This window comes from Silene latifolia, chromosome 10, assembly GCF_048544455.1.
Source record: "Silene latifolia isolate original U9 population chromosome 10, ASM4854445v1, whole genome shotgun sequence".
NCBI classification, from domain to species: domain Eukaryota; kingdom Viridiplantae; phylum Streptophyta; class Magnoliopsida; order Caryophyllales; family Caryophyllaceae; genus Silene; species Silene latifolia.
Window position 1 is genome coordinate 2,649,891 of NC_133535.1, and position 13,351 is coordinate 2,663,241.

General features: G+C 32.9%; 1 protein-coding gene across 1 annotated transcript; it reads right to left on the bottom strand.

Moving 5' to 3' along the window:
* Positions 1 to 1,736: 1,736 nt before the first annotated feature.
* LOC141607014 (cytochrome P450 734A6) lies at positions 1,737 to 10,561 on the bottom strand. Its single transcript, XM_074426391.1, has 4 exons — positions 9,958 to 10,561; positions 9,121 to 9,365; positions 8,319 to 8,691; positions 1,737 to 2,484 (listed from the first exon to the last, which is right to left on the bottom strand). Exons 1-4 carry the CDS (start codon positions 10,468 to 10,470, stop codon positions 2,068 to 2,070), a joined length of 1,548 nt encoding a protein of 515 aa, XP_074282492.1. The 5' UTR covers positions 10,471 to 10,561; the 3' UTR covers positions 1,737 to 2,067.
* Positions 10,562 to 13,351: the final 2,790 nt, after the last annotated feature.

The window sequence follows — 13,351 nt, forward strand, 5'->3', positions numbered from 1 at the left end:
AAAGAGGACCAAATTAAAAACCATTTTTGTGTGTTTTTGTCACAATATTTTGACTTGGAAATAGAAAACTTAAATTAAAAATAAGAGGAAATGAAATAAACTTTCTAGTATAATTTATGATTCTAAATCATAACAACACTGTAGAATCAAATCATTGTTTTTACTCGAGTGATTAATTCAAACGATTACATGCTTACTTTCTTTGTAGATTATTTTTTTTTTTTGGGAATTCAAAGAAAATTCACCTTACTTTTTTAATAGACGAGAGAACTCGCAGCCACTATCATTCGTGTGTACTGGGTAAACCCCCAAACATACGTGATAGTCTCAAACAACGTACACCAGATCAACCATCCTTTTTATGGGGTGACAGACTGGAAATCAAGAAGGCATAGCCCCTGACCATTTTACTTCCACAAGATTGCTCTTGGTAAAGCTTGAACCTAAGACTCTTATGAGTTTCACCCAAATTTTAACCATTAAACTACACCCTTAAAGACAATTCACCTTATTGTTTTCATGTGAGTATTTGGCCGTATTTTAGATAGAAAACGGTATTTCCACCCTCAATTAGTCTTGCTGAAGACGGGTCGGAGCAAGTGACGGATAATGCCACTCACAAAACGGATAGGGGAGACAAGGTGGGGACACCCCCATGTGCTTTCCTCTCTCCTCTATTTGGGTCATTTGTGAGGAAAAATGGTATCCGTCACTCCAAAGTGACGGATACGTGCCGTCACAAATGAGATTTTGTGTTTCCACCCTAACAAGACCTATAAATGAAAATGATTGAAATTTCACAATAATAGGTTGCTTATAGGCTTGTCTAACTTTTGATTAAGTATGCTAAATTAGTGGATACCTATTTCAACAAGTACCCTTGTTCAAAACACAAAGAGCCAATTACTAGTAAACACTTGATAGTTGATATAGTTGATTGAGTGAATGAGTGATGAATTAGTAAAAGTGCAATTATTGGGAAAAACTGTTGAATCTATTTAGAAACGACTAAACATGAAAAGTGGACCAAGTTAGAAACCATTTTTGTCTGTTTTAATGTTTTTGTCAACAATAATTTGACTCGAGAATGGAAAAGTTAAATCCAAAATAATATGAAATTACCGACGGAGCCATGATTTGAGCTTAGGGCGGATGAGTAATAATATAAAGTACATTCGAAAAAAATTCGAAAAATGTAACTAAAAATTCGAAAATCTTAACCGAGGGCTCTGCTAGCCCCCCTAGCTCTACCACTGTATGAAATGAAATAAACTTTTTAGCCAATCATTTATAGTTATAGATTACACCAACGGTGAAGAATTAAATCATTACGCTTTTATCCGAAAGATTAATTCAAATTATTAGAACATAATATAACATAACATAATATGATTAAAAGCTTGCTTTCTTTATAGAATAAAAACTAGTTATACAAATTTTCATTACTGTATGAATCATCTCAACTGTGAAATGTAACCAAATTAAATGATAACCTTATTCAACTAAGTACAATTTATTAAAATAATCGACCTTACAAAATGGCATGTAAGAAGGTGATACAAAGACAATTATTGTCGACTTTTCTAAATGATAACCTTATTCAACAAGTATGGTTCATTAAAATAATTTTTTTTTTGACAGTGAGGAAGAGGGTGATTATAGAACCCCAAAAGATACAAAACAAGTTACTGAACTAGGTTACACCAGTAGCCCAACTAACAGAACTAGTGCAACAGAGCCAAACTTAAACATTACATAAATATTTATTAAAAATAAAATTACAACAAAGCAGACAGAAGTAACGAGAACAGGATGATGAACCCTACACAAAGGCAGGTAAGAAAGTGTTACAAAGACTCAGTACCACCTGGTAGCACCCTATCCGCTAACACCGTCCTTACGCGACTTTTGTAACACCACTTAGTTAATTGTCGACTTTTCTAAATGATAACCTTATTCAACAAGTATGGTTCATTAAAATAACAAACCCTACACAAAGGCAGGTAAGAAAGTATTACAAAGACTCGGTACCACCTGGTAGCATCCTATTATCCGCTATCACTCTCCTTACCCGACTTTCCTAAAGAGGATATGGGCTCCAAACTGAGGTTGCAAAGTAATAAGCTGCATAGGAGCATGAACATACGACGACGACAACTTAATACACCATTGTTGCAAAATCATTGCTAAAACAATCCTAGACTCAACCAAAGCCAAGTTTTGTCCAACACAAACTCTAGGCCCTAATGAAAAAGGAAAGAACGATGCTAAATGATTTCGAGGTTCCGAAAATCTCATGGGATTAAACTTATTTGCATCTTCTCCCCATATTTTAATGTCATGATGTACTGCTGTCATGGCCAAGTATAACTGTGTTTCAGCTGGGATTAGTAAATCTTTGAGCTTTACGTCTTTCGCTGTTCTTCTCTTCATCATCACTGCTGGAGGGTATAGCCTCATTGTTTCGTTCAGTATCATGTTTATCTGTTGACAAACAAGTCGGGTTTTATTTGGTCGGTAGCGGAACCAAAATTTATCAAATTCCCTATCTACTAAAAAGAATAGGTGAAACTCCTATTTTTCCCGCCTAAAAAGTATTTATTAAGTTAGGTTTAGTATTTTTAGCATATACCGTAGTATATGATGAGTTATAAATGGGCATAAATTTTTAATTTAAATATTTTTAAGATTTAATATATTATTACATTACCCACAAATTTATCTCTGTTCTTTTTATGATAGAATAATGTTATGAAATATTATTATATGGATGTCCATATCTTTGTAATACTCTAGAATATATTGTCTTATGGAAACCTTTCCCCCATTGTATTGTATATATATACCCCTTCATAATGAAATAAGAATACAGTTCTGTCTCCCTCCATTCTCTCTAACTTTCTCTCTACAATCTCTTGTCTTTATTTCACAACACGTTATCAGCACGAGTCTCTAAACATCCTTATTATTATTTCTACATCGGATACCACCTACTTATTATTATCTCGTATAATTAATTAGATCTGATAATCAGGAGGTTCATATCAGATCTCATTATATTATCTTTAATTAACTAATTCAGGTACGTTTTGTCATCCAATTTTTATTTTTATTTTTAGTTTTTGTGAGTTGGTTTTGATTTACATATTTAAGGACAACTTACTTTATACTGGTAACTTGTACTCCGACTCCGTTTTGATACGCAATATAGATGAAAATAATTTTACTCAATTTATGATTAAATACCACGAGCCATGTTCGTTGTCCATTCTCTAATTTGGAATGGCCTAACTAAAGTATGCCCCTAATTTACACGTTCTATGATAGATTTTTGCAATCTTAATTTGATAAGTTCTTGTGTATACTGTTTTGCTCGTGATAAGTATATTGTTTTGCTTGTGATAATCAAATGAAGAAATTTGCTCTACGCGAAGTATTTATGGAATCTCTTTGTGAGTGGTATAGAAATCTCTCTCTCTTTATGAAATAATTATCATTGTAAATCACAGCGGCGGATTACGTGAAATTATCTATGTAAATCTACTTATGGCTATAATATGATTATGATACACCGTTCCATCTTTCATTAAGGATAAGAAAGAATTTTTTGGCTTTTTGCTCTTATAGAAAGAGGTAAAGTTGACTTTGCATATAAATAAACAAGATATAACAAAAAAAAAAAAAAAAAAAAAAAAAAAAAAAAAAAAAAAAATTAGATGTGTTACTTATGCGTTGATTGTGGACCAAAAAGGCAGAATTATAATGGGTAAGTTTAAATTTGTGTGATACATATATCTTTGCTACAATTAAGAGGTTTACGTTTTAATTCCTGAAGAATTATTTAATATTTATGGCATATATCTTTGCTTAATTAATGAGTTGGCAACATCTATTAAGCCTAATCTTTAGATCATTAAATTTCTATATAACTTCGATTAAGAATAATGATACATCAACGTATATCCCTCACACATGCATTAACCATAGTAATTTGAGCTTGATTACTCACTTGAATGTTGCTAAAATCATGATGTATTATGAAAATTATTAGTTATATATGTATATTATTAGACCTCGAGTTTTACATATATGGCCAACAATTTTTTACAAAGGACATATCATATACAAATTTTGGACCCGAAGTTCCAAGAGATTTATTTTACAAAGATGAGAGATATGTCCATATTATGACTTTGGCCTGAAGTTCAAAGTATTAAAGGTGTGTAATAATTTAACACCGTCTCATCAGTACAATATATTCATATTGTATAAGTATAAGTGGCTAGAAGTCCACGTCTATGAGTATATGAATCGCTGTTCAATTTAAAGCGATCTTTATAAAAGGCAAATTTATTTGCGAATTGATTCTTGTTCACCTGAAGTTGAACAGTATAATGAGATATGTAATTTAATCCATTCTTTGAAGTGAATGTGACATCTCATAAAGACTCTGTATGTAGCAGAGATCGAGAATATGACGTTATGATAAGCCTAGCATTGCGGCCTTAATTGAGCCTAATAATGTGGCATTTGACGAGCCAAGTAAAGAAGCCTTAATTGAGCTTAATGATGTGGCCTTATTGAGCCAAATTTGTTCATTGAAAGAAATGAAAATATCTCATGAAAGTGAATATTTCATGAAAGGTCATATGAAAATACTCAAAGAGTAATATATTCCCTATTGGAATATTAATGAGTCTTGCCTACATAGATGAGACACATATTGTGTCATATGTCACATCATTTATCCGGTTGGATAAAGTATTACTAACCATAAGATTAACGTGATGAATATAGTCAACAAAAATATGGGATGTGATAAGTGAAATTATTGAGATACATCCAATTTTGATTAAAGTTTGCCGTGTATTTTTGGCAAACTAAGAAAGTTGACATGAAATGATTCAGATGTGACAAATTAAAGCCATCCGGGTTCTTACTATACCCGTTTTGATAAACCTTGAGTTTATCTTCAAGAAAAGATAAGTCTTTGAAATTCTCTCGTGTAGAAATGTTATTAAAGGCAAGACACTACACTGAGATTGAGTATGTATGATGTTGGAGATCTAAACACTACTCGATATTGAATAAAGAACTTAAATGTTCGTGTATGGATTGACATTATATTGAGTGTAATCACATAATGATTTTTTCTGAGTAGTTCCCGTGATTAAAAATCACATTCAGATTTTTATATAAAATCGTTGATCTCTTAAATTGGGCATTGTAAATCAAAGACATTAAAAATCCAATCGCATTACACATTTCTTCCGAAATATCTCATTATAGTACAAATATGCCCATATAAATTCTCATCGATGATATGAGAAATTGAGATCTAAGGTGGTTATGATAAATATTTAGACTATACATTGGTTATAGTTTTTACCACCTTAGGGGGAGAAAAGTGAGTTAAAGCTGGTAAAAACAAAATTGATCCCATACTGAACCAAAAGTTCAGAAGGTTATACGTTAAATTCATTGAGTAGAGGTTTTTGAATTTTATATAACCATATGTTTTACCAGATTAACACAAGTATATACACTTGAAGTGTATTATAATAAAAGTCAATATGAATTGACGGTTCCAATGAATGTGAAATAGCAAGTTTAAGCAGTTGGTATGACATATAATTGCTATATTTGAAGTGTCCCTGAAGTGACACGATATCTGAAAGATAATAGATGGCTTAAATGAATATAATGGTACCACATACATATTCAGATTCAGATATCATTAAACAGTACTGATATCATCAAGAGGTGATGAAATTATATCGATATATTTATGGAACCTACATACATTTGCGCGCGATATTTTATGGACTTTATAATGGGGATCGTAAATTTAATTAAGTCCATTTTGGTTGTCGACATATAATCAATGATTATAAATGAGCTCATGGACTAGAAATCCAGTTATTGACCTGAAGTCAATCCAAATTATGAATATTGGAAAAGAAAACTGTACAGTTTGCATTTTGAGTCATCATGTGCATATAGAGAGTTAGTTCATCATTGCATTTTATTTTTAATATATACATTATTATTATTGCATCTTTGTTAGAATATGTTATTTAGAACTTAGCTTCATATCAATGCATGCACATGTTCATAATATAATTTTGAATGGATAATGTTTAAAAGGAGAAATATATTTTACTCCACCTATGAGGATAACTCCCTGTAGGAGCCTCTTATAAATGATCATCAATTGTTAATGGTTGATCAATTGAGTTATTGAAAACTCATGATATATAAACCTCTACAATACGATTGAAAGATATCGTGATTAGTTCCATAATGGAATATCAAAACTCCTATAGAGTTTATTTGAAAAGTTATTGTCTCAACTTGAAGTTTGAGCATATTGGAATTTTAGATTTGAATGAGCTTTTTGCTAAACATGTGAACTTAGTTTATGGTCCAAAAGTACCATAACGATTAGAATAATGTAGTGAAAATCTACGATGAAAAATGTCAATCCATACATATATGCTTTAGTAAAGAAATCGCTCAAAGGTATTGGATGATTTATTCAATAATTATCGGATTGGTTCTCCTTAAGACAAGGATTAAGGAATGATGGCTACACTCTTTTTCCCTTCGACTAGGTTTTTTGTCCCAACGGGTTTTTCCTAGCAAGGTTTTTAACGAGGTAGCACTGTAAGCGCATTATTATGCTATAGTATAGTCATGATCATCATGATTGATTAAGATGACAATTGTTTTAGACATATAATGTTATGTCGTTTATTGAAGAGAAACTATATCACTATTGCGGAAGTATTATTTTGAAATGAAGATCCAAGAGTTATTATGAAATGATTATATCCAGATTGTGAGTTCTCAAAGAAATATGATATCGAAGCTGTCATGGATTTCTATTGATCGAAGATTCAAGTTTATCCACCACAATGGGTACTACTTCAACGATCATCAAGAAGCAATGTCAAAGCATGGATCATTTTAAGATACATCAAGTTATGTAATCATCAGGGGGAGTAAACACGTGCTGTACTCTTTTTCCTTATCCATGGTTTTGTCCCACTGGGTTTTCCATGGAAAGGTTTTAACGAGGCAGCTATTATTATGCGTGTTTATTGAAGATTATTGTACTCTTTTCCTTTCTAGTGTTTTTCCCATAGGGTTTTTCTAGTAAGGTTTTAAACGAGGCTTCTTCTTCAGTAATGGACATCCAAGGGGGAGTGTTATGAAATATTATTATATGGATGTCCATATCTTTGTAATACTCTAGAATATATTGTCTTATGGAAACCTTTCCCCCATTGTATTGTATATATATACCCCTTCATAATGAAATAAGAATACAGTTCTGTCTCCCTCCATTCTCTCTAACTTTCTCTCTACAATCTCTTGTCTTTATTTCACAACAAATAATTCTTTTTTTTTCTTTAAAGAATTTTACAATAAAAATTCATTGACATTTTATGATAAAGAAGTTAGGCTAAAAAGTATGTTCACGAGGTTAATTTCCAAATCTATAAATAATAAACTAAAAAAGTAATAAAATACTATATATAAACCGACAACCGTGTATACAATGCACAAGGTCTATACTAGTTGGTTAATAATTGTTCAGGAATGGTCAAATTGGTTAATAATTGGGCAGGAATGGTCTTACAGTGTACTAAAAAAGACTGGGATATTCTCTAGTATACCCCTATTTTCTTGCAAAAAAAAATTTTAGACCGTCAATAACTCTTGGTTACAAGTTCAAGAGTACAATAAACTTTTTTTTTTAAATTGACCGTCTTTAAGAGGTCTTCCGTTTGAAAAGGAATTCACCGACGTTTCAACTCGTAGTCGGGAATTATGGTCGGTCAAAGTTTATTCGTTAAAAAAGTTTTGGCCAACCATAACTACCGGCTATGAGTTAAAAAAACGGTGGTTTTTTTTTTCAAATTCAAGGCATTGACGAGATAATTGGTTTAAAAAAAAATTACTGTTTTCTGAACTCGTAACAGAGAATTATTGTCGTTCAAAGTTTTTTTTTGTGAAAAACGAGGGGTACACCTTAAAAAACGATAAAGTTATGGGGTACACAAGAGAATATTCCAAAGACATTTATTGGTCATCCTCAGTTATCGCACTAACTCATAATTTACGCGATTTTATTTTTTTGGTGTAAGGGAGTCACAAGGGCGGTTTTTATGCTGACGAGATTTGAATCCAGCCACCCAGGTCATGAGCACCACCACTCATGACTTTACTAACCATTATTACGAGTATAAGCTAGTTGATATCTTCAAAACCTTAATTTTATGAAATTACGAAATTAAGTAGATGACACTTACGAGCTTAAAATCGTTGATGTTATGAGACGTTGGAAGACCATTAACACCAAGAACTCGAAAAACCTCATCTCTTGCCTTTTCTTGCCATTCATGATGTGCAGCAAGAAGAACAAGTGCCCAAGTTAATAAATTAGCAGTTGTATCCTTCCCTGCAAAATAAAATGTCTTGCATTCTTCGATCACTTCGTCAGTCGTTAAGCTCGATTCTTTCCTGTTATCGACATTATCGTTGTCTTTGGTTGTCATAAATAAATTTAGCAAATTTCTCGAGTTTTCTCCTGAGATTTTGGTCTTCTGCATCAATGATCTTATGGCCTCTCTAGTTTCATAATCTAGTTTCTTTCTTTCCTTATTTCGCTTTGTTGGTAGGAACCTATAAACGGAAATATGACATTAAGTAACGCTTAATAGAGAACGGTTATACTGAATGAACATTATGTTTTCTAGAGCTAAGAGCCTAAGATCACAAATAGGATTATACATTCAGTTGTACCATAAGTATCGTACAACCAAGGTATAAGAATCTGAGCTTACATGTATTTTTTCTGAGCTAATTCAAAGTTCATGTTTTTAATGTGTAAATGGATGGGTTCGGTACTTTCTAATAAAACTCAGATACTTTATCACAAAGCTCATATTCTACACCGTACAACATATACAACTGATTGTATAATCCATGAATTGACCTAAGACAATGCTTATCCAGCTTAAATGTATTAGAGTATAAATAATTATTTTCTTTTATTAAGACGGATGTATCGGTCTTAAACATAAAACGTTCGAAATAGCATCCACTACTTACCTAAATCCAGGAATATAGACACTTCTAAGAGCAAGAGACACCAAATGCATTTGTTTTTCTTGCAATTCAAAAATCCGTTTTCCTTCTTCATAGCAACTACCAAATGCAGTTATAGAAATAATATCTGCACTTAAGCTATGAAGTTCATGATTAACTTCAAGTTCGAATTCCTCTCTTCCTCTTCTGAGCTCCTCCCATCGCGTCAACGTCTTACTTGTACTTACAACAATGTCCGGTATCCAACTCTGCATACAAATTCGCCTATCTTTATCCACAGACTAAATTCATTTCTTTCACTTTTCAATTTATCTCTTAGACTCGTTAGGTAATTATAAGATAATCTGACGAGTCTAAGAGATAAATTCGTAAATTCGCACTTTTGAACAAGTTACAATATTAAATACTTCGTAAATCAGCTAGTTTAACCTATAAAGTCATTAACGAATACAAACTTCTAATTGGAATAAAATCACTCAGGATTATTATTACTTCCATTGCTTCATTTACACAAGAAAATATAAATATTAACAAATACTACCGATAAAATAAATTAAATTCGCTAATCATTCATAGTTAGTACTCTCCCTTACGTTAGAGGTATTCAGTTTATAGTTAAAACGGGTCAGTATTACGCTTTTTAGATAGATAAGACAAGATTTCGTTATTCCCTAAATAACATTATCTCGTCTTCATCTATACAAATGGGTAATACTTAACCCGCTTTAAATATGAAATAAGTATTTTTGTCTTAAACAAGAATTTTTGTTTTAAAAAAAAATAAAAAAATAAAAAAACAAGAATTTGTGGATCGTATAAGAAAAGTTGACAATCATATACCTTGACCCGCTCCATATTAAAAGCTTGATTAGCAATCCGACGATGAAAAGCCCATTTATCACCTTCAAGCCCAACAAGCCCATACCCAAATAACATCCTAGCTAAAGGATTATGCTTGATTTTCTTAAACGACCCGTTCGTATTCATCAACACTTCCCGGATCATATCCGGGTCAGATATCGCAACCATGGGCCTAACCCCAAACCAATATAAAAACGTCTTTCCATATTGACCCGACCATTCGTGGTAAAAAGGCATGACCCTGTGACATATATCGTGGTTTAATAATGTCTCATTATCGACTGTTACATGTTTAATTGGTTTGGATTGGACTTGAGCATACATACGTCTGATTTCACTTGTGTTACCGAAAATTGGATGGTAGGGTGGGCCTCCTATGCCTTGTTTTTTGAAACTGCGACCTATTGTCCATGGTATCCAGAAGATTATGTGGATGAGTTTTGTAAGGATTAATATTAGTAGGATTGATGATGATATTATGAAGATTTGCATCTTTTATAGTAGGAGATAATATAACTTTAAATGAGATTTAGCATTTTTGGGTAAGCATAAGAAGAGTATAGACTATAGAGTTGATAGTAGTAGTTAGTTCATATTGTTTCATGGCTTTAATAAAGTCACTAGTGTAGTGGGTTGGTTGGTTATTTGGCAGTAAACTATTGACTTCTTGTAAAGTTGTACTAATTGAGGTATGGATGTGCAAATGTGCAATATACTACTCGTTTAAGTCTTATCTTTGTAATGGAGCACGAAAGAGTTGTCTTTTAATAATTTAGTGAGAGATCGTCTTTCTAAACTATCTGTATTATAGTGAACTAGTTTTATTACCGGTGATATTCACGGGTCTAGCTATGTTGAGACGTTAGATTGTTAATGTGTTATGCAAGCCCATGTTTGCGATCGCACTGAATACTGAGGACTAAAAGGCCTTGTAAAAAAAAAATTCTATTAATCAATACGTATATTTGTATAATGTCACTAATATTGCTACGTTTATTAGTGTTTTGCCACGATTATTGTTATTATTGTTGTTGTTGTCTTTGATTTTTTTTAAATTTTTTTTTTATTAAACTCCTTCAATTCTAGTCATTTGTTTTATTTTATTGTTCTTTCATTTGAGCTACGTAATTAATTCAACCAAAAATAATTTTTATTGAAGACAATAACGATAATCGTGAGAAAACACTAATAAACGTAATAATATTCGTGGCAAAATATTAATAATCCACGACAAACGTTTAGTAATTGTAGAAAATATATATTGATAATATATTGACAATATATTATGGTAGTATAAGTATAGATTGATAAAAAAAATTCTTACGAGGGCTTAGTGCGACAGTTTTTGGATCCATAAACAAATACAATGTGAGACGTCTTACATTATAACTTAATAATTTCTCCAGTATAAACCGCAAATATAATTATCATAATAAACAGTAATCAATAATCGGCAAAAATGATTACCAGTGTTAACTTCAGAAAATCAGAAACTTCTTCTTCGAAATTGAAAGCAGGAATATCAGGAACTTCTTCGAGAGCAGGAAGATCAGGAAGATCTTCTTCAAGAGCAGGAAGATCAGGAAGATCTTCTTCAAGAGCAAGGTACGGGTTTGACATTTGGTCGCGATGCGGAACACAACCTTACAATTACGGTTTTCTACCGTCTTCCGATTGCTCCCCCCGTTGCTCCAACGGTCACTCCCCCAGTTGCTCCCGGTGATAAAGTTATCACCGGGAGCAGGGGCGAGCCCACATAGGAAGAAGGTGTAGCATTTGCTACACCAAAGTTAGGAAATTCTTTTTGGAAAAATTAGTCTGCTACACCATTATTTGACCATCATGTAGTAATTATTATGTGTATTTATGTCTTACTCCACTAAAAAGGAGTTAATTTATTTAATACACCATTATTTATTTGACGTTTTGTCTTTTCCCAAACCCCAGGTAATTAATTCCTAGTATTAACTCTTTGCCTCTTAATTATTACGGTTTTTCTATCCTATGCCTAGGATAAGAAAACAAAAAAGAAAATAATTAAATGATGTTTTTATGGGAACTTGCAATATTTCATTATTTTTGCTTTTCTTTACAAGAAATACATTTATTTCTTTCCTTTTTTGTTTTCTTATCCTATGCCTAGTGGGCATAGGTTAGAAAAACCCTTATTATTATTGTTATTCTATATAACCTCAATTCCCCCAAAAAAAAAAATTAATCAAAATTGATAAAAAGACCAGGTCGTAATCTTAAGACAAATAATACCCGTCTTAAACAAGAATTTATGTTGGATAATTGGTATATGAACTCCAATTCTCATTAATACTTCTGATTCGAAGTATTTTAAAGAGACTTCTCAGACACACCGTCAAAATTTTGAAATTTTACCCCATAAAATCAGTCAAATTTTTACAATGAACATTCGCTACACCATAAAATAATTCCTGGGTCCGCCCCTGACCGGGAGCAACTGGGGGAGCGACCGTTGGAGCAACTGGGGAGCAATCGGAGGACGGTAGAAAACCGTAATTGTAAGGTTGTGTTCCGCATCGCGACCAAATGTCATAAGTACCCTTGCACGATCATGCCTCCCAAAACGTTTTTTCGGAGATACGACGATGTCGTAAAGACGACCAACATCGTCAATTCCGGTGATGTCCAAAGATTGGCCGCCATCTATTGACGCTCTCTCTAGACCAGAAAAAAGAAAATTATACATATTTTCTTTTAACATAACATTGTTCTAGGTCACTCGATTTTAGATATTTCTGAAATGTCTGAAATGTCGGATCGAACTGCGGCGGATTTGCCGGATTGATCGGCTAATTTGCCATGACGGCTACAGACCTAAATTATGAATGCGCTCTTTATATATGGGGGGAGGTAGGTAGGTAGGGTTTTCAAGACCCGATAAGTAGTCATATTAAAAGCTTGATTAACAATCCGACGATGAAAAGCCCATTTATCACCTTCAAGCCCAACAAGCCCATACCCAAATAACATCCTAGCTAAATGATTGATTATGCTTAACTTTCTTAAACGACCCGTTCGTATTCATCAACACTTCCCGGATCATATCTGGGTCGGATATCGCAACCATGGGCCTAACCCCAAACCAATATAAAAACGTCTTCCCATATTGACCCGACCATTTGTGGTAAAGCGGCATGACCTTGTGACATATATCGTGGTTTAGTAATGTCTCATTATCGACTGTTACATGTTTGATTGGTTTGGATTGGACTTGAGCGTACATACGTCTGATTTCACTTGTGGACGGTAGGGTGGGCCTCCTATGCCTTGTTTTTTGAACCTGCGACCTATTATCCATGGTGTCCAGAAGATTATGTGGACGAGTTTCGTAAGGATTAAT